The sequence below is a fragment of the Stomoxys calcitrans genome, chromosome 3 (assembly GCF_963082655.1).
Source record: "Stomoxys calcitrans chromosome 3, idStoCalc2.1, whole genome shotgun sequence".
Classification (NCBI taxonomy): Eukaryota; Metazoa; Arthropoda; class Insecta; order Diptera; family Muscidae; genus Stomoxys; species Stomoxys calcitrans.
This window is the reverse complement of record NC_081554.1, coordinates 43,105,119-43,128,437: the sequence shown is the minus strand read 5'-3', so window position 1 is coordinate 43,128,437 and position 23,319 is coordinate 43,105,119. Positions and strand designations below refer to the sequence as shown.

Sequence of the window (23,319 nt, the reverse complement as noted above, 5' to 3'; positions counted from 1 at the left end):
CGATATCCCTGGTGGCAGAAGTTACATAGACGTCCATACGGAAGGTTCCAAACCAAACGACCAGGTGGGCTTTGGGTTGGACTCTAAAAATCTAGAACCGATCATATCGAAAAGGTTGCCCGACCATTGCAGTGTGTATCAAGCAGAGATCCTTTCCATAAAGGAAGTGGTGGAATAGCTAAGATACGTCATTACGGCGATTGGCATAAATATCTTCTCAGACATCCAGGCACCCATTAAATCCCTGGAGAACATATTTTTGAACACAAAACCGTTTTCGGCTGTCGCAGAACTCTCAACGACATGGCTGAACAGTTCAAAATTCACCTGTTCTGGGTGCCGGGTGTGTCCCGCACTAGCAGTTAGAAGGAGTTCCACTTTAGGTTCTCAGGATGTGAACATTCGCAAGTTACTGGACTTTCTAAAGCGATCTGGACAGTTCAACGGTAGGAACTAAAAGGTATCTTTCTTCTTCTGTTCCTGTCGTATCACAATGGAGGAAAACGTCTAAATGAGTCTGATGGCTGATTGCCATTTAAACCTAAACTAACCTACTCCGTTATGGCCCGACACCCAAACGATGCGAAGCCATCGTTAAGTAGTTGTGCCAAAATTTCAAGCTACTAGCTTTAGGCGTTCGACCGCTATAGTGATTTTGGCAGGCGGACGGACGTACATGGCTAGATCGACTCAGGGCGTCGAGGCGATCAAAAATATATTCACTTTATGGGCTTTAGGACTAATATTTCGAGATATTACAAACGCAATGACTAGATTAGTATACCCCCATCCTATGGTGGTGGGTATAAAAATGAATATGAAATAAAATGTCTTAGGGAGAAATCTGCAGGATAATACGGTACTGGTAAGAATCGTTTTTGGCAGTAGAATAGGAACCTGATATTGTAATTAAGGACTAAGTCCTTCAAGAGAATATTTGTAGTGCATACAAAGCCTTCGATAAAAGTCTGAGGGAGCGACTCGCAAACGTATGTTCATGTTGGCCGACCCTGACTATAAGGTATTCAAATGAAAGGTCTGTGTGAGTACTCTGCTCAACCTGACATCCAAATTAAGGACCACATTTTGGCGACAGTCCAACACAAGAAAATGCGAAGGGCGCCCGAACATGTGAAAACAAGGACGGTAAGGTCACGAACAGTCTTGCAGTGTAAGAAGGAGATTAACGCCTTCCCTGAGGATGGCAAAATCCGCATCGTTTGGGTGCCGGGCCATAACAAGGTAAAGGAAAATGAAAGGGCAGACGATTCATCGCCAGGTGAAGGCCAGAGGACTGACGTCAATAAACTTGGTTAACCCGAAGACTTTCGGGTCGACGCAGTCCGAGTTAAGGGAGTGGGAGACGAATGCGCATGCAGCATACAGCGAAACTGTCGGCAGAAGACGAGGCTTTACTGAAAGTAAGCAAAAAGGAGGTCAGTATAGCTATTGGTATCATAATGGGACACATCGGACTACGAGCTGACTTATGTAAAATCGGTGCGGCAAGTGATAGCATGTGTAGGGCATGCGGGGAAAATGATGAGACGTTGGAGCATTTCCTATGTCATTGTCCGACTTTAGCGTCTAACAGATACCGGCACTTAGGTGGAGACACAATACCAGACATGAACCAACTTAGGGGAGTGGTATTGAAAACAGTTAAGGATTTTGTAAGTTGCACGGAATTCCTAACTTAAAATTTTCTTTGTATACCCTCCACCATAGGATGGGGGTATACTAATTTCGTCATTCTGTTTGTAACTACTCGAAATATTCGTCTGAGACCCCATAAAGTATATATATTCTTGATCGTCGTGACATTTTTTGTCGATCTAGACATGTCAGTCTGTCTGTCCGTCCGTCTGTTCGTCTATCCATCTGTCCGTCTATCCGTCCGTCCGTCTGTCCGTCCGTCTGTCTGTCGAAAGCACGCAAACTTTCGACGGAGTAACGCTAGCCGCTTGAAATTTTGCACAAGTACTTCTTATTAGTGTAGGTCGGTTGGTATTGTAAATGGGCCATATCGGTCCATGTTTTGATATAGCTGTCTTATAAACCGATCTGGGATCTTGACTTCTTGAGCCTCTAGAGGGCGCAATTCTTATCCGATTGAAATGAAATTTTGCACGACGTATTTCGCTATGACTTGCAACTACTGTGCCAAGTATGGTTCAAATCGGTCAATAAGCTGATATAGCTGCCATATAAACCGATCTTGGGTCTTGACTTCTTGAGCCTCTAGAGGGCGCAATTATCATCCGATTTTCCTGAAATTTTGTACGATGGATCCTCTCTTGACCATCAACATACGTGTTTTTTGTAGTCTGAATCGGTCTATAGTCTGATGTAGCTCCCATATAAATCGGTCTCTTTAGGGCGCAATTCTTATCCGATTGGAATGAAATTTTGCACGACGTATTGCGCTATGACTTTCAACAACTGTGCCAAGTATGGTTCAAATCGGTCCATAACCTGATGTAGCTGCCATATAAACCGATCTTGGGTCTTGACTTCTTGAGCCTCTAGAGGGCGCAATTCCTATCCGATTTGGACGGAATTTTGCATGACGTATTTCGCTATGACTTTCAACAACTGTGCCAAGTATGGTTCAAATCGGTCCATAACCTGATATAGCTGCCATATAAACCGATCGTGGGTCTTGACTTCTTGAGCCTCTAGAGGGCGCAATTCTTATCCGATTGGAATGAAATTTTGTACGACGGATCCTCTCATCAACATACGTGTTTATTGTGGTCTGAATCGGTCTATAGCCGGATATAGCTCCCACATAAATCGATCTCTTTATTTTACTTCTTGAGCCCACAAGGGCCGCAATTCTTATTCGATTTGACTGATATTTTACACAGGTCTCCAACAATAATTAAATTTTGGTCCGAACCGGACTATATCTGGTTATCTCTCTAATAGCAGAGGAAATCTTTTCTTTTATCCTTATTTTGCCTAAGAAGAGATGCCGGGAAAAGTACTCGACAAATGCCATTTATGGTGGAGGGTATATAAGATTTGGCCCGGCCGAACTTAGCACTCTTTTACTTGTTGGGGGTTACTTTATAGTTTTAAGAGTGCACAACAAGTCGATTACTGGCTTAGGTGTATGTCCATAGTGGCATAGGGCGGATTAATATCTGCACCCTCTTTTCAATCTAACCTAAGCCTATAGTGGCATGGGTCGGATTAATATCCGTTTCCTCTTTTCCTAATACTCTATAGCTAGCCTATGTAGCACAGTGATTACCATTTTTTGTGTTGCTCTAAAAGCTTAGAATGAATTTGCCATTTTTGTGGTAGCAGACTGCTGTGCCTTGACTTGTCAGCTCATTAAGATCCCCTTGAAATACAACATTTAAGTCCTTTTGTAGGGATGTTACTTGTCACTGTTATCATGTTGCTTGTACCATTTGCATGGACCTGATGTTATTGTTGCCATCTGCATGGCTTTGGATGGCGCTGTCATCGTCCACGTCAACGGAGTACTCGTGGCGGCCGTCCGTCGTGTTAAACACAACATATGACTTTGTAAATTATGTAAATATTGTCCTTATTATACGTTTTCTTTGCACAGCTTCATCCTTTTTTGCTTTTGCTTTGAGCCCACTTCACTTCGCACTTGATGCTCTTAGAGAACATTCTCATTTATGGGTCGACGTTAGGCGAGCGACATCAACTGTGAAGTGGGAATAAAACATGAAAAATATTATTCTCGTATTGAGAGACAAGCCAAGTGTTGAAGGAAAAAGGAACTCATGTGGCAAAGGCACGCATGGAAATTAATGCGTTTCATTAAAAGTGCTTACAACGAAAGGACACACAGTCAGTTACCAGCAGCAGCATTGCCGCAAGCCAGATCCACAGCGACAAACACAAAGCCGCCAACAGCATTCAGCGGCAGGAAAGGGAAATAAATGACTGCATGAGAAAAATAATGACTTCCATGCAAATGTCCTCCGCTATTTGTTCGATATGGCCAAGGAAGGGATAGAGCGCGCGGTACTTGTGCTACTGTAGCGCTGTGTAGCGCTGTTGTGTGCGGCCTGCCATGTGTGTCACGTTGCGGTTAAGATAATAAACGACACACAACAATAGTGACATATTAATCCTTGTGCCCGAAACAAGGACAACGCCAATGGCCCACTGTCAGCTGCTACGACAAAAACGATAAAAATTGCAGTGAAAGCTGTTTTAAATATTCAAAAATAATAAAAGGACATTTCCAATGTTTGGGTGGGTGTATGCATGGTGGATTATTCAGTTTTGAAAAAAAAAGAAAAACTTTCGCTTATTGCAAAATTATTTCAATGCAGGGCTAATCGATTTATTGGTATAATTTAAAAAAAACGGAAAATATTGCAAGTTTTCCCACGCATATCCCATTTGAGTATAGAGAAGGGAATTTCAAGCTATCAATAGGCGCTAACCGATTTAGGTCTTAGCTCATGGGGAAAGTCAAAGCTTCATATTTAAGGTCAGTAGCTGCCAATGCGGCCACGAGCATTAAGCGATTTCAAAGAGGGAGTCTCCATGTGGGGTCAAATGAAACTGACTGGATCCTACTTGTTTAAGGTCCCAAGAACTTCTATACAACTCGTATACAAGTTTTAGTGAAATCGGTTAATAAATCCGTTTTTTATGGAATTTAGACCCTAAATTGAAAGATCGGTCTATATGGCAACTATCTTATTGGGTTGCCCAAAAAGTAATTGCAGATTTTTCATATAGTCGGCGTTGACAAATTTTTTCACAGCTTGTGACTCTGTAATTGCATTCTTTCTTCTGTCAGTAATCAGCTGTTACTTTTGGCTTGCTTTAGAAAAAAGATGTAAAAAAACTATATTTGATTAAAGTTCATTCTAAGTTTTACTAAAAATTCATTTACTTTCTTTTAAAAAATCCGCAATTACTTTTTGGGCAACCCAATATATGTAAAAATCTATTTGTGTTTGTTTGTGTGTTCCTTATAGACTCAGATACGGCTGAACTGATTTTCTTGAAATTTTCACAGATGGTGCATAATGATCCCGTGGTGAAAATAGGGTACTACATTTTTTGATATCTGAAGGGGGGGCGGACCCTCCCCCTTACCCTAATTTTCAGAAACGCCAGATCTCAGAGACGGGTGATGCGATTAAAGCGAAATTTTGTGTGCTTTCATATAGTACCCTAAAAATAACAATTTGGTATCCAAATTTCGAATGGGGTACCTAGGGGGAGCGCCCCACCTTAAAACCTACCAAACATTTATTTAGACCAATCACGACAATATGGGACTCAAATGAAAGGTATTTGCGAGTAAAATACGAATCTCATATCCAAATGTGGGACCACGTTTCTGGGGGTCCACCCCTTCCCCAAAACACCCCCCAAACTGGACTTATTTACTGACCATGGGAATATGGGGCTTAAATAAATGGTATTTGAATGTAGAATACGAATCTGATATCCAAATATAGGACCAAGTGTTTGGGGGCCGCCTCTCCCCTGAAACATCCCCCAAAGGGTACAAATTTACGACCATAGCAATATGGGGCTCAAACGAAAGGTCTTTGGGAGTAAAGCACGAATCTGATATCAATATTCAGGAAAAGTGTCTACGGTGCCAACCCACTCCCACAACACCACCCAAATAGGACATATTTTCTGACTATTGCAATATGAGGCTCAAATAAGAGGGTTTTTAAAGTGGAACACGAATCCGATATATATTTTCAAGGCCAACTTACTGAGTGGCCGCCCATCCCCCAAAACACCCCCCCAAGCCGGTCATGTTTGCCGACTATAGAAATATGGGGCTCAAATTAAAGGTATGTGGGAGTAGACTACGTATCGGATATCAACATTAGGGACCAACTGTCTAGCGGACGTCCCACCACCATAACAACCCCCAAATAGGACGTATTTGCTCACCAAGACAATTTGGGTCTTAAAGGAGTGGAACTAAATATTCAGAGTTTTTAGGGCCAATTCCCCATACCGGACATAATTGTTGACTTTTGCAATAAGGAGTTTAAATGAGTTTAGAAAGCGAATTTGATATCCAATTTTGAGGCCAATGGCAATATGGGGTTCAAATAAATGATATGTAGATGTATGGGAATAGAGCACGTTGCTGATATATTTTCCGGGCTTAGTGTTTGGGGGACCACCCCACTTCCCAAAAAACCCCTAAATCGGGCATATTTACCGACCATGTCAATGTGGAGCTTAAATGAAAGGTTTTGGGGGGTAGAGCAAGAATTGATACCCATTATCGGGACCAATTTTTTGGGGGTCTACCCCTTTCCCAAAATACCCCACAAACAGGAATTTTTTAGTGACCATCGCAATATGGGGCTCAAACAAAGGTATTTGGGAGTAGAATACGAATTTGATATTCAAATGTAGGACCATGTATTTAGGGCATCAGCCCTTTTTCAAAACACCGCATGGCAATATTTGGTTCAAATGAAAGGTATTTGAGATTAGAAAACGAATTTGATAACCAATTTTGGGGCTATGTGTTTGGGGGACGCCTCATCCTGTAAACTCCTCTTAAGCCAATGACAATATGGGGTTGAAATAAATGGTATTTGAGAGAAGAGCACGGTGCTGATATTTTCTCAGGGCCAAGTATCTGGGGGACCACCTCACCCCCGAAAAGACCCCGAAATCAGATATCATGAGAATATCGGGCTGAAATGAAGTATTTTAAGAATGCAGTACACCTTAAATCCAAACTTAACTTTGTAGACCAATGAAGTTCATATGGGATTCAGATAAGGGCACTTATATTGTTAAACTGTTAGTCAAGTTAGCATGGTATTTCACTAAAAGATCTTTAATTGTCGAAAATAAATATTCTAAGGAAACTTTTGTTCTATATAAAGTAAAAGAAGGCGCAGCGGAGCGGGCCCGGGTCTGCTAGTATCTAAATAAAGTCTGATCTGGATCATATTCTGGTCGGATAACGGGAGGCTTAATACAAGTCACTGTGTCAAATTCCTGCAAAATCGCATAATAAATGAGTCCTTTGTGGGGTTTTGACAGTAGGTCGGCAGATCGGTCTATTGGCAGCTATATATTGGGTTGCCCAAAAAGTAATTGCGGATTTTTTAAAAGAAAGTAAATGCATTTTTAATAAAACTTGGAATGAACTTTAATCAAATATACTTTTTTACCCTTTTTTTCTAAAGCTAGCTAAAAGTAATAGCTGATAACTGACAGAAGAAAGAATGCAATTGCAGAGTCACAAGCTGTGAAAAAATTTGTCAACGCCGACTATATGAAAAATCCGCAATTACTTTTTGGGCAACCCAAATACAGTGTGCTGTAGACCATATTAGGTTCGGATGTCGGGAGCCTTAATACCACTCACTATTGCAAATTTCAGCGAAATCGGGCTATACTAACAGTTTTTATGGGTTTTAGACCCCAAATCGCCAGATCGGTCTATATGGCAGCTATATCTTAATATAGTCCGATATGAACTATGGGATGTCGGGGTGCTTGAAACAACTCACTTTTTCAAATTTCAGCGAAATCGGGTAACTAATCGTAAGATTGGTCTATATTGCAGCTGTATCCAAACGTGGTCCTATTTGTCCCGTTCTAGAACTTAGCCTGGGTCTAGCAGAAATACCATATCTGTGCAAAATTTCAGCCTTATATCTCAATTTCTATGGCGCGATTACAATAGACGGATGGACAGACACATGGACATCATTAAACCGCCTTAGAATTATACGACGATCCGAAATATATACTCTATAGAGTCGGAAATGGATATTTCCATGTGTTGCAAAGGTAATGACTAAATTAATACACCCCCTATCCTATGGTGGTTGGTATAAAAACTAGCTGTCGTGAGTATGATCCATCCAGTCAGCAAATTCAGGAATCTAAAGAACTCTAAAATGACAAGAGAGCTAGGAGCTAAGGAATCCAGGCTCGAACAGAGGTTTTCTTTTTCAATCAACTGCCACGCAGGGGGATTTCCCCTATATATGCAGAGCATTGCGTTGGAGTAGGGTTTATTGACACTTGCTTTGAATTTCTGGATGTCGTAAGTAGCGGGTAAAAGATCCCCCGGAATTCGATTACACAAACGAACCGTCCTTGCGAAAAATGAATTCTCTCGGTAGTACATGGTCCGATCAAACTGATGCCCGCTTCTAGAAAATCTTGTATTTCTGACAAACAACCTCATGTCAGGAATCAGAAGACTGATTTCCAAAGAACACTTACCGTGGAAGAATCGATAGAACAGCGCCACTCAACCCACAACCCACCCAATAGAGTTGGATACCCTACCATCTTCAATCAACACCAGCGCCCGCCTCTTAACACGGCCAAGCAGCTCCAAATTTGATTTTGGAGCTCCAACCCATATATGCGAGTTATATTCCAGCTTCGTCCTGTAGTGTAGATGTTAAGAAGATCAGAGGGAGTGAAATATTTCTAACACACCCAAAGAAAGCCCGAGCTCTTGCATCCTCCGACACTTCCAATATATGTTGTGACCAACGGACATCACTTTGAATCTTCATGTCCAGAACATCAAGAGCCTCTGACTGCCTGATATCTACACTGTCGATTGATTTTGGCGATTGTAAATCGTTTGTGGGACAACAAACAGCACTGGGTTTTGTGTACACTAAAATTTACTCTGTTCATTCAACCCCACTCAGAAAAGGCCAGCAAGTGCTGGCAGAGTGTTACGTCCATAATCCGCCTCCAGTCTTCAATCTCTCGAAGACGAGGCCTATGGTCGAATGGAAATGAGTGACAGAGGTTTCTGTCATCTACGAACGAGTAGATTGGACTTGAATTCAGACCCAGTACATCGTCATGTCCGTACAGACAATCCCGCTTCAATTGACGCATTGGAAGACAACACTGAAACATTTATTCGTGAGATTCCGGCCGAGATGTTGGAAAGAGTATGCCAAAATTGGACTAAGCGGATGGACCATTTGAGGCGCAGTCACGGTCAAAAAATGCAAATTTTGTCCATGAACATTCCACTAAGTAACAGGGGCAAACTTCTCACATATCAATGTGAGTGCTGTCCGATTCAAGTTTAAGCTCAATGATAAGGGACCTGCTTTTTATAGCCGAGTCCGAAAGGCGTGCCGCAGTGCGACACCTCTTTGGAGAGAAGTTTTACATGGCATAGTACCTCACAAATGATTAAAAATTTACATTTTTTCCCCTATGCCCTTAATTGTACTCCGATGCCCTTCATCCCTCTCAATTAACACATCAATAAGATCCAATACCGAGAAATAAAAAATCCAATAAATATTCATAAAATTGTTGTCGAGATTTATCTTATTACTCAAACACTCGAAATACAATTCCTTCGAAGCCACCAAATTGAGTTTCCTGACAAATCTTATGAAAAATTAATACAACTTTTTAGACTTTTTTTTTTGGTATAAAGGGAACAAATGTTTTATACATGTCCTTTAGAGATATGTGAAAATTACGAAAACAATTTTTTTACAAATCCTTAAGGAAATTATCTTAAGAACATTCATAACATTTTTTTACTCACACCTTTAATACTTCGAATATGATTTACCGCTTATAGGGTTATTTAAATAGGTATATACATGCAGCGAAGGTTTCAATCTGATTTGAAATGTGTAGCATACACCTAGGTAAAGAATAAGAAACAGAATTCATACAGACAACAGCAAGTTTCAAATATCATTGAGTTGCTCCAGTGTAAATTTCAACCGAATTTCACGAAATTTGGTATGCATTGGTTCATTTGCCATCTGATAGACTTTGCAAAATTTTATGAAAATCGGTTTAGATTTGAACTGGCTCCTTGTCGCAGCCTCTAGCTATGTCTTCCTCGGTCCCATATTTTTGTCAAATTCTGGATCTGAGACTTACAAGCTTTTTTGTAATAGGCCCAAAATTCATGACACCTAAAGCACTTTGTTACTGACAGGCGGACCTCTTTTTCGACACGAGGTCCACCCAATTTTTATATTTCTCATTTGGAGAGCTCGATTGGCTTCTTTAGTTGGCAGGCTTCTTTTTGCCGTTTGCGTACCTCCATAAGTTTTCCTTAAATCCTTATTGCATTTTCGTCTATGTTTGTTGACTGCAAAGCTTCAGCAAAGGCGGTGAACATCTCCATAATGTCATCCATGTATCTGTACTCTATGACAACCTCCTGATTGTGGGTCATAATTTCGTCTTGACCAGCAAGGCATTGTTCAATCTTATCGTTGAACTTTACGGCAATGTTCCGAATTGCTGTTTTTAGCTCTAGAAGAAGATCACGCTTTTGGCTGCTCTGTATTTGGTTGACCTCGTTACGGCTAAACAGATTTTCATGAAATTTTAACAGATGGTTGAGTTTGCGCCCCTGTTAAAAATAGGCTGTTAAATTTTTTAACATTAACAAGGATTTAAAAAAAGAGTACAAATCTGTCATAAAATTTTATTCTTCGGTGCCTGAAAGGCTCCCCACCAAAAAAAAAAAAAACCATCAGCAGGACATATTTACCGTTTGGGACAATATGGGACTCAAATGAAAGGTATTTGGGAGTTAAATACGAAGATGGTATTAAAAATTGGGTCCATATAAAGGGTGATTTTTTTGAGGTTAGGATTTTCATGCATTAGTATTTGACAGATCACGTGGGATTTCAGACATGGTGTCAAAGAGAAAGATGCTCAGTATGCTTTGGCATTTCATCATGAATAGACTTACTAACGAGCAACGCTTGCAAATCATTGAATTTTATTACCAAAATCAGTGTTCGGTTCGAAATGTGTTCATTCACCGTAACGTTGCGTCCAACAGCATCTTTGAAAAAATACGGTCCAATGATTCCACCAGCGTACAAACCACACCAAACAGTTCATTTTTCGGGATGCATGGTCAGTTCTTGAACGGCTTCTGGTTGCTCTTCACTCCAAATGCGGCAATTTTGCTTATTTACGTAGCCATTCAACCAGAAATGAGCCTCATCGCTGAACAAAATTTGTCAAAATTTGAACACATTTCGAACCGAACACTGATTTTGGTAATAAAATTCAATGATTTGCAAGCGTTGCTCGTTAGTAAGTCTATTCATGATGAAATGTCAAAGCATACTGAGCATCTTTCTCTTTGACACCATGTCTGAAATCCCACGTGATCTGTCAAATACTAATGCATGAAAATCCTAACCTCAAAAAAATCACCCTTTATTTACGAGGCCGCCCAGGCGCAAAACCTTCCCAAAAGAAGCGTCCAAAATCGAAAGTGGACCAGTCCGGGGACAATATGGGTCTCACATGAAAGGTATTTGGGAGTAAAGTATGAATATTTGGGAAATTGGGTTCAAGTACCTAGGGAGCCATCCCAAGCCCAAAACCGCCTCAAAAATACCATCCAAAATCAAAGAGGACCGATCGGGACAATATGGGACTTAAATGAAAGGTATTCGAGAGTAGAGTCCGAATATGATTATCGAATTTTAAACATTGGGTGTACTTACCAAGGGGCCGCCCCAAAACCAAAACCATTCCAAGTGGGCATATTGGACGATCAGGAAAATATGGGACTCAAATAAGGGAGTAGATTACGAATGTAGAATTAAAATTGAGGTTCAAGGATTGGAGGTTGACTTCCCCTCAAAACACTTCTCAAAATGTGAATATTTGACAATCATGGCTATATGGGTTCAATAAAAGGTATTTGGTAGTAGAAAAACAAAATGTACTGGGGAGATATGGTAGTAAGAAAGAAATTTATTTTTCGCCTAGTGCTAATGGAGGCACGAATAGTGAGCCGGCTACAACTAGTCTTTTATACTCGTATACAACTCAAAGTATGTTGGTTTGTCTGTCTGTTTGTTTGATTGTTCCGAATAGACTCGAAAACGGCTGAACAGGTTTTCTTGAAATTTTTACAGTTTGTGTAGGATGGTCTGGAAGGAATAATAGGCTATAAAATTTTTTGGATATGTGAAGGGGAGCGGACCCTCCCCCTTACACCAAAAGCAACACCCAAAAATACTGGACTGATCGGTACTGTATGAGACTAATTGAAAGGTATTCGAGAATCGAATACTAACTTCATATTAAATATTGGGTCCAAGTCTCGAGGGGGCCGCCTCGACCCCAAAACCCCCTCAAATAGGCATAAAGGCTGATAATGACGATATAGGACTCAAATGAAAGGTATTCGGGAGTAGATTACGGATATTGTCTGGAAGGAGCAATGAATTTGTTAATATCGTAATAGGCCGGACCCTCTCCCTTACTCCAAAAGCCCCACCCAAAAATAAAAGTGGACCGATCGGAACAATATGGGACTCAAATGAAAAGTATTCGGGAGTAGAGCAGTAGTTTGGTAATAAACATTGGGTCCAGATACTTAGGGGGCCGCCCCGATCCAAAACCCCTTAAATAGGCATATTAAACGATAATGACAATATGGGACTCATATGATAGGTATTAGGGAGTAGATTACGAATATGGCCTGGAGGGCGCAATATGCTATATAATTTATTGATATCGAATCGGGAGGGGCGGACCTTTCCCCCGAAAGCACCACCCAAAAACAAAAGTGGACCGATCGGGACAATATGGGACTCAAATTAAAGATATTCGGAAGTAGAGTACTAATTTGATAATAAACATTGGGCCCAGATACCTTGGGGGCTGCCCAGACCCAAAACCCCTTAAATAGGCATATTGGACGATAATGACAATATGGGACTCAAATGAAAGGTATTAGGGAGTAGATTACGAATATGGCGTGGAAGAAGCAATATGCTATATAATTTGTTGATATCGGAAGGGGGGCGGACCCTCCCCCAAAGCACCACCGACAAATAGAAGCGGAAGGATAGGGACAATATGGGTCTGAAATGAATGGTATTCCAGAGTAGATAACGAATTTGGTAATACAAACTTGATCCAGGTACGTAGGGGGCGGACTGACACAAAAACCCACTCAAATCAGCATTATGGGCTACAAAATGGCTATATGGGGTACAAATAAAGGTTATAGTATTTGAAAGTTGTTGAGGACATACATGTGGTATTAAATAAAAAAATATTTTTTGCGTGGTTTTGATGAAGGCGCAGCGGAGCGGGCCGGGGTCAGTAGTTCCTTAAGTTTGAAGCAGTATTCGTCTTCCGACATTCATGGGTTCTTTCTGCACTCTTAACGATCAGCCTACCAAGAGAATAAGAACCTACCAATTTTTGGGAGCAACCTACCAAAAACGGCAACTCTGGATGGGGTGCGTCCAGACGGATCTGCTTCTGAGTCGAGTGGATCTGGCTGGGCAGCTAGACAGGTGACGTGTGTCGTGTGGTCCCTGGTCACAATCGAGATATAAGTCTTGCACGTCAGCATCAATTCTTGCTCTGTAGGAGTTGAGGCGGTTACATCTGCCAGAACGAAATTGAGCCAGAACCACTCTGGTTTGCCGGGAGAGGTCAATTTCTTCAGGTGCAATGGGAGGCGCTCGTTCTCCAAGGACTACATTCACCTGGTTGCTATTTACCGCATCTGCTACCGTGTCTGCATGAATGTTGTCAAGACCCGCTTGATATGCCGCTTGATCTAGAGGTTCTCTCTTGTAGTGCTGAACCTCAAGCTCTAGAACATGTATATCTTCCTTAAGGCTTCTGGGCGATGGATATCTATCCACAAGATGATGATTTGAATGGTCTCTGTGATAACAGCCCAAAAGGTATTGTTTAGACAGCATGTATTGGGTTGCCCAAAAAGTAATTGCGCATTTTTTAAAAGAAAGTAAATGCATTTTTAATAAAACTTAGAATGAACTTTAATCAAATATACTTTTTTTACACTTTTTTTCTAAAGCGAACTAAAAGTAACAGCTGATAACTGACAGAAGAAAGAATGCAATTACAGAGTCACAAGCTGTGAAAAAATTTATCAACGCCGACTATATGAAAAATCCGCAATTACTTTTTGGGCAACCCAATAGTTATGTCTTTGCACTGGAATGTGTCACTGTCTTGTTGAAACCACATGTCATGCAAGTCAAGCTCTTGCATTTTGGACAAAAAAAGAGTTGAATATCATCTCACGGTAGCGCTCACCATTCACAGCTTCATTACGATTCGCATCATTGTTGAAGAAGTACGCTCCAATGATGCCACCAGCCCATAAACCTAACCAAACTGTGACTTTTTCTGGATGCATTGGTAGCTCTAGCAATGCTTCAAATGCAAATTTTGCCCATGAACATTACACTAAGGAACAGGGGAAGACTTCTCAAATATCAAAGAGTGCAGTCCGATTCAGTTTTAGGTTTATGATAAGGGGCCTCCTTTTTATAGCCGAGTCCGAACGCCGTGCCGCAATGCGACACCTCTTTGGAGAGAAGTTGTTTATGGCATACTATGCCAGCATTAGGAGGAGAAAACCACCACTTAAAGTTTTTTCGGTTGGTCTCGCCAGGATTCGAATCCATACGTTTAGCGCCATAGGCGGACGTGTTAACCTCTGCGTCACGGTAGCCTTCTGGCTAATCTTCATCCCTAAATCGACAATTGTGTATGTATCCATTTAGCCAAAAATGAGCTTCGTCGATGGAATGGAAGAAGCACGCGATGAACTTTCTTAACATAGCACGTATTTTGATAAAAAAAATTCAATAATTTGCAAGCGTTGTTCGTTTGCAAGACGATTCATGGTTAAATTAGAGACCGAACTGCAAATGTTTGACAGTGAGAAAAAATCACCCTATATATATCGCCCGATTTTCACTACTAGAGCCATTGCAAGCGCATTTATTGACCAACCTGCCAAAATTTTGCACAACACTTTCCTCGACAACCACCTCAATATATTGGGTTGCCCAAAAAGTAATTGGGGATTTTTTAAAAGAAAGTAAATGCATTTTTAATAAAACTTAGAATGAACTTTAATCAAATGTACTTTTTTTACACTTTTTTTCTAAAGCAAGCTAAAAGTAACAGCTGATAACTGACAGAAGAAATAATGCAATTACAGAGTCACAAGCTGTGAAAAAAATTTGTCAACGCCGACTATATGAAAAATCCGCAATTACTTTGTGGGCAACCCAATATGATGAAAAATCCGCAATAACTTTTTGGGCAACCCAATATAAGAAGTTTGGTCTAAATCGTTTCAGATTTAGATATAGCTCCCATTTATATGTTTCTCCAATTTTGAGAAATATTGCAATAAAGTGCTCATATGTTAACCGATTCCTTTGAAATTTTGTGGGAAGGATTTTCTTATGATTCTTAATATTACTGGTGAATTCCATAGAAATTGGTTAAGATTTAGATATAGCTGCCATATACGCTTTTTCGCCCGATTTTCACGTCTGGAGCCATGCCAAGCGCATCTATTGACCAATCTTGACAAAATTTTGCACAACGCTTTGGTGGACGTGTACCCCAATATCTAAAAAGTTTGCTCAAAATCGGTTCAGTTTTAATTATAGCTCCCATATATGCGTTCGTTAGATTTTGGTTAACTTGCAGTAATGTTGTCATTTGTCAGCCGTTGTTAGTACAGTTTGAACATATTTGCTCGAAATTTCATACGCTTTGTTTAACCACCCATCTGAAAACATCATTATTCATTCAGATTTAGCTCCCACTTTGTACTTATAGGATAGGTATAGGGTTTTATACAGTCGGCACCTTCCGACTTTTGCCTTTCCTTACTGGTTTTCCTACTCTATCTGTGTATGGCTTGGAAAAAGTGTACCTCGATATGTTGAGAATGAGTGGATATGCCTTGGTGAAATTCATTATCGTTTTCCCCAAAACGAAAAAAGCTTTACCGAAGATAAGTCGCAAGTATTACGTTTTGATATCTCGCCATTTTTGATCTGATTTCAATTTTTCTACAGAAAGAAATTTTCAGTTAATGAAAAAATCATCTCAAAATTATCACATGGCTGATTGTTTTACATGCGAATGAGATAACCTTGTTTCCTAATTTTATTGTATGATCTAAAGTAGGTATTTTGGTATAATTTGCCATGCCTACATAAACATACAGACATGTTTTTATTTTTATTCACATACAATTGTATTTACCACTGTATGCGAATAACATTGGTTGGCCCAAATTACCGGCCCCAATACAATGTGATGTGAAGAAAAAAATTACTTCTGCATGGCAAGGAACAACTGAGAGAACAGTATTGCGCCAGCATACCTTAGCAGTTGTAGTAGTCAAGCCATTTGCTCCTGTCGGGGTTTTACACGGGTGAACATAACGACAACGACTGCGGGAGTCGTTAGAATTTTTGTGTTCCCCTTTTACAGTGCTAATGGGACCGAATGTGGAATGTATGTGTGGAAATAAAAAAAACGAGAGGGAAAAAATTCCAATTTCCTTTAACAGTGCCAAAGGTAATATATTTTTTTAAAGCAATTTAACCAATGCAAATAAAGAAGGAATTCCAAACAAAACAAGAAAAAAAGAGAACACTAAAAATCTACCACCACATTTATGAGACTGCACGCCAGCATGAGGAGCATTTTTAATATTCGCGACAATTTGATGTGTGCCCTTTGTTTGGCACTTGCTACAGTCGAGATTGTAACAGTATCAGCAATTTGTATTAAGTCATGCAATTAACATTCTCGTGGCTTGTTGTGAAGCAGATATGTCTTTGGAAAAGGAAGACATTCTCTTGATGGTCTAGGAACATACACTTACTCAAGCACACCGCTTTATGTGTATCCTCCGACGGGGAAGCGGTTTACATAATTGCCAATAGATTGGATTAGGGTTTTGTTACAATCCACAGTTAGATATTTAACTAAAGTTGTGTGTGACATCGAAGGAACTATTGCCCAAAAAGTAATTGCGGATTTTTTTAAAAGAAAGTAAATGCATTTTTAATAAGACTTAGAATGAACTTTAATCAAATATATAATTGCCATTTTATTCGATAACCTTTTGCCATCTTCCTGGCAAATTTAGTATTCCACGCTCATAGAACTTCTGGCCTTTATCTGCAAAAAACTGAACCAAGTGCGATTTTATAGACTCATCATTGCCGAAAGTTTTACTATTTAAGGAGTTCTGCAAAGATCGAAATAAATGGTAGTCTGATGGTGCAAGGTCAAGGCTATATGGTGGATGCATCAAAAGTTCCCAGCCAAGCTCACTCAGTTTTTGGCGAGTGACCAAAGATGTGTGCGGTCTAGCGTTGTCCTGGTGGAATATGACACCTTTACGATTGACCAATTCTGGTCGCTTCTCCTTGATGGCTGTATTCAATTTGTCCAATTGTTGACAGTAAACATCCAAATTAATCGTTTGGTTCCTTGGAAGCAGCTCAAAATATACCACACCCTTCCAATCCCACCAAACAGACAGCATAACCTTCTTTTGGTGGATATCAGCCTTTGAAGTGGTTTGAGCTGGTTCACCATGCTTGGACCATTATCGTTTTCGACTAACGTTGTTGTAGACAATCCATTTTTCATCGCCAGTTATGATTCGTTTTAAAAACGAATCGAATTCATTGCGTTTAAGGTGCATATCACAAGCGTTGATTCGGTTTGTTAAATGAATTTCTTTCAATACATGTAGGTACCCAAATATCAAGCTTTTTCACCAGTCCAAGACTTTTTATGTGATAATGAACGGTTGATTTTGGTATATTTAACTTCTCTCCTATCTCACGCTCAGTTACATGACGATCCAATTCGATTAATGCTTTGATTTGGTCATCATCAACTTCATTTGGCCGACGTGAAAAATCCGCAATTACTTTTTGGGCAACCCAATAGATAAGGAAGATGCCTTATTATGCCTACTGTTTAACCAGCCGCATCGCTTATAATCAAAATATCATGCCAATGGTCAAAATCCACCATTTCAGACAAGTCCTCAAAGAAATAAGAACCTACAGTGAAACTTTTTCTGTTTGCTCGTACCAGAAAGGCAAACAACAGATATTCTATGTTTTCGATTTCCTCGACTTCCTCACAACTTCTGCAGAAATAATTGCCAATACCTTAAGTCTATCAGCATGTTTTCCAAGCAGATGGTGACCTACCGTGACAGAGTGGGACTTCTGTTCTAGACAACGACAGCAAAGCTGTAGACTTCTTTAAGTTTACATAAGGTCACATTATTCAAGACTATTTGCCATCCAAAGATGGTCGAAGAACCCTTAGTATAGGCACAAATTCCAGTTACTTGAGAATATATAACGTAGTTCCTATCCCGTCTGCTTTACATGTCCTCAAACGGTCATGTTTGCTTTTCGGGGCATAATAGGACTCCAATGAAAGACTCTTAGTAGTAGGGTAGAATTTTTGTCCTCAAATTTGACACACGAGGCACCGGTGGGTCTTTGAAAATGTTGAACTCATGTGGTAGGTTAGGTTACAATGATGCCCAGACCTTATCGTCTAGACACCCACATTGGCCATTGTTATTGCTCATCGTCCCTCTTCTTCTTCCAATGAATTCACTTCACAAAGTAAAGCATCCTTTAACGTACTCTCTGGAGCCGCTCAGATGAAAAATCACACGCCTTCATCCTACGCGGGTTAACGCTCTCAGTTCTTCCACGGCCTGAAAGAAAAACGAAACCAATTTCCTGTTTCTACTGAGAGCGTTAACCCCATCCTACGCGGGTTAACGCTCTCAGTTCTTCCACTGGCTGAAAGAAAAACGAAACCAGTTTCCTGTTTCTACTTTGACATAAGGCAGAGCATTGACAAAGAAACTGAAAGCTGTCCTTCGAAGCGTCGATCTCTGATACCACCCAGAGATATCATCATTTCTTATGCAGACACATGTTTACTTAACGTATATCCTGTCATTGGGTTGCCCAAAAAGTAATTGCCGATTTTCCATAAATTTTTTCACAGCTTGTGACTCTGTAATTGCATACTTTCTTCTGTCAGTTATCAGCTGTTACTTTTAGCTTGCTTTAGAAAAAAAGTGTAAAAAAAGTATATTTGATTAAAGTTCATTCTAAGTTTTAATAAAAATGCATTTACTTTCTTTTAAAAAATCCGCAATTACTTTTTGGGCAATTCCGATAACCATACCTTTTCCATTGCCAACAAATTATCTATGTTCGATTTCGAGCATTCGTCCCACAGAAGCATTGTTTGTTCACATCCGGCTGTCGAATTCCGGCCATGTATCCTTATAACGGTCCTTAATTCCATGGAAAATTTTCGATATGGGTGGGTATACATCCAATATTGACACAAGAGCAAGATTTGCACCCGATCTCATATCCATATGTCTGGGAATCCAGCATGAAACCAGATTATAATTCCTCTGAAGGCAATTTTTGAACTCTCGACAGCGACCCGAAACCTTAGATCTTGTACTCGTGCCAACTAAAGCCTTCGATGCTGCTGGACTATTGCTGTAGATACAGATGTTAGATCGATATTTGCCTCTGGAAAGCACAATCTCTGCAGCCCTAGTTATAGCAAAGAACTCTGCCTGGAAAATGCTGCAGTCATCACGCATTCGCAAAGATGGGTCAATGTCAAGTTCACCGCAATATATGCCACAACCGGTCTCGTTTTCTATCTTAGATCCATTCCATTCATTAGAACATTCTATTCAGGAACAGCGGATATTTTCTTCATATCAATGAGTGCAGTCGATTAAAGTTTAAACTCAATGATAAGGGGCCTCCTTTTTTTACGCCGAGTCCGAACGGCGTGTCGCATAGTGACACCGTTTGGTAGAAAAGATTTAACATGACCGGATACCTCACAAATGTAGCCAGTATTAGTAAGGTGATAACCACGACTGAACATTTTGTTGATGTTCATGCCGGAATTTGAACCCAGTCGTTCGAAGTCATAGACGGACATGCTAACCTCTGCGCAACGGAGGCCTCCATCGGTAAATATATTAATTTCCGTGGACCTAATTCGATCCCTTAGCCATTCCGTCAGAGTCCGTGTCCTATTATAGTCGGCGCTTTAATATTTCCGTCCCTACTCATAAGTCCATTTGCAGTTCTTTCAATGTGCTGGAATTTTCCTAAGCAGGTCAAGCTGTAATAGCCCAAACAGAGTCCTCTCTGCCGACTCCTTTATAAACAAATCGGTCAGCTGGATTCCCATCATGACCTCTAGAGACCTTGTCGCAGTAGTGCTCATAGCCCCTGTCATTAATCTCAAGGCAATCCTATTAACCCTGTCTAGATCGTAGACATGTATTCCTTTATCTGTCAACGACCCTACGAGCCATTCGTCAGAACTGGCCTTAACACCGTCGAGTATAGCCAGTGCATCCACCTAGGTTGTAGACTCCACTTATTTCATATAAGCTACTAACAGGAGTAAAGAGCCGAAAGACCTTCTTTTTCCGGCAGGCTCTATTCATGTTCAAGTCCAATTTACTATCAAGAATAACGCTGATTTAGCCAACTCCAAAGTTACGGCCTTGCATAGTGGGTAGTTCGAACTCCGGAATCCTTCTCTTCCTTGTAAACAAGAGTAGTTTCATCCCGGCGCTGGATAGCTGTAAGCACCACGCAGTCTGGAACATTGAGGTCCAATCTATGTGATGTTCATTGCTGTCACGAGAAGCTTAGCTGGGAGCTACCGGGCCGAAAGTTGCGGATAGTGGAATGCTCCATACGGTGTAACTGCAACGGCAGTCACGGACAATCAGCGGTATCGAGCGGAGAGTCTCAGCGAGAGGCCGGGCGCCACAGGCTCTTGGACAAATACTGAGTGCCTATGATGCTCGATATGACAAGGCGAGTTATTGGCGCCTTTTAATAACCAGCATGGCCACCATGGCCACCACCGGCGATAGGTCGTTTAGACCGGAACTTGCTTGCTTACCTACAGGAGCTTGACGAGGATCTCCATCTCCACATGAAAATGTGACTGCAACAACAACAGTTCCAGTTCCGTCTTCCCTGGATTCACCTTTAGCCCATAATACGCTGGCCAAGATGTCATGCACCCAAGAGCACCACTAATACCGTAGCGAGAATGACGAGGTTATCTGCATAATCACATACCTTCCGCCCTTTCGCCTCCAATCTGAACAGAATCACATCAACTAGAAGAATCCATAGCAGCGGTTAAATGACGCCGCCCTGAGGTGTGCCCCTAGTGGTGTTAACCGTTACTGTCGTTTTACCAAATTTAGGAGGGGCATGCAAAGCTTGACGAGGATCGCCACCTCCACATGAAAATGTGGCTACAACAACAACAGTACCAGTTCCTTCTTCCCTGGATTCACCTTTAGCCCGCAATACACGGCCCAAGACGTCATGCATCCAAGAGCACGACTAATAATGTCCGATAAAATGTCTAGAAATGTACCCATATCGATTATGACAAGGTCATCTGCCTAAGCATTCAACTTCCCCCCCTTTCGCCACCAATCTTAACAAAATCGCATCAACTACAAGAATCCATAGCAGCGGTGAAATGGCGCCGCCCTGAGGCTTGCGCCTAGTAGCGTTAACCCTTACTGTCGCCATGCTCTCTCTATGAAAAGCATTCTCATTATCCAAACTATAAAGCTCTCATCCATACCGGCACCTCGTAACGCCCCCTCAATAGCAGACACTTACATATTATTAAAGGGTCCTTCAATATCCAAAAAAGCCGCCAACGTAAAATCCTTATAATCTAGTGTCCTCTCAAGGTGGTGCGCCACACTATGCAAAGCGGAGTCCACTGATCTTCCCTTAATATATGTGTCCTGGCATGTAGAAGAGTATGACGTATGACCCCCCCCCCCAAATTTACTCGTGATATGGAAATCCACAATTCTCTCCAATATCTTAACAAAGATGGAGGAGAGACTGATCAGTCTAAAATCTTTGGCCGCAATATACTGCAGCTTCCCTGCCTTCGGTATAAACACCACCTTAACCTTCCTCCAAGATTGAGGTGCAAAAGAAAATTCTACATAAGCTCTCAACAGCCCAATAAATTTTCCCGAAAGGCACTCGTAGGCCTCCTGTAGCATTTTCGGGTAAATGCCCTCCGATACGGGTGATTTATAAGGACCGAAAGAGTGTAAAGCCCAACGAACACTATCATAAGTAACAAGTCTCCTCGAAATATCAGCGACACTGTTCACCGCCATTATCAAATTGATATCCGCCTCTTCCCTGAGCTCACAGACCGGAAAATGTGTCCCAAGCAAATGCAATAGAGTCTCACGAGGGAATTCGTTCAATTCCCCCTTCCGGCTTCTGCAGATATTTCAAGTAAATGTAGAATCTTCGGCCATTAGATTCCGTAATCTTGAAGTGTCCTTTATATTTGAGAGTTCCTTTCTCACTTTCTTCTTATAAATTCTAAACTTATCCTTATAAGCTTCCCATAAATCCCTGTCACCACTGCCATTTGCCGAAAAAGTGTATAGCCCAACGAACTCTGTTATAAATAACAAGTCTCCTCGCCATATCAGCGTCACCGTTCCCCGCCATTATCAAATTGATTTTCGCCTATTCCCTGAGCTTACAGCTCGGAAAATGAGTCCAGAGCAAATACAATAGAGTCTCAACTAGGGGGTTCGGTCCATTCCCCCATCCGGCTTCTGCAGATTTCCCGCAAATGTAGAATCTTTGGCCATTAGCTTCCCTAATCTTGAAGTATCCTTTGTGTTTGAGAGTTCCTCGATCAACCAGACTAAGTCCTCTATTATGACCTTTCTCAGTGCCTTATTTTAAATTCTAAACTTATCCATATAAGCTTCCCATAAATCTCTGTCATCACTGCCACTTGCCGCATTGAATGCCCTTCTCGCCTCCTTCCTGAGTTCCCTTAGGTCCCTGTTCTACCATCTCTTGTCCTTCTTTTTCTTCGACTTACTGACCCGACAAGCCGATTAAAAGCCGACTTCATTCAACTCCAATGCCTGAGCATGGACATTTATACCTACACGCCACGAATCCCAATTGGAATATCCTTAACCTTTCTACCAACTGACGATCTATACCTTTCCCATCGAGCCCTCCTGGGGTTCCTGAATGATATCAGGTCGGGTCGCCCAGCTTCACCAATCCTAAATAATATTGGGTTGCCCAAAAAGTAATTGCGGATTTTTTAAAAGAAAGTAAAATCATTTTTAATAAAACTTAGAATGAACTTTAATCAAATATACTTTTTTTACACTTTTTTTCTAAAGCGAACTAAAAGTAACAGCTGATAACTGACAGAAGAAAGAATGCAATTACAGAGTCACAAGCTGAGAAAAAATTTGTCAATGCCGACTATATGAAAAATCCGCAATTACTTTTTGGGCAATCCAATATATAATTACGGTCCCAAAAATTTACCTCTTTAGATATCTCAAAAGTGGCATCATTT

The 23,319-nt window shown here is 40.9% G+C and overlaps 1 protein-coding gene across 1 annotated transcript in view; it reads left to right on the top strand.

Annotated features, from left to right (window-relative positions):
* The window catches only part of LOC131996024 (zinc finger protein GFI1 homolog pag-3-like), a 55,314-nt gene extending 32,809 nt beyond the window's left edge, over nucleotides 1-22,505 (top strand). Inside the window, exon 6 of the mRNA XM_059365439.1 lies at nucleotides 22,324-22,505. Coding sequence (XP_059221422.1) covers nucleotides 22,324-22,505 — 182 coding nt within the window. The remainder of the gene's footprint in view (nucleotides 1-22,323) is intronic.
* The last annotated feature ends 814 nt before the right edge of the window (nucleotides 22,506-23,319 follow it).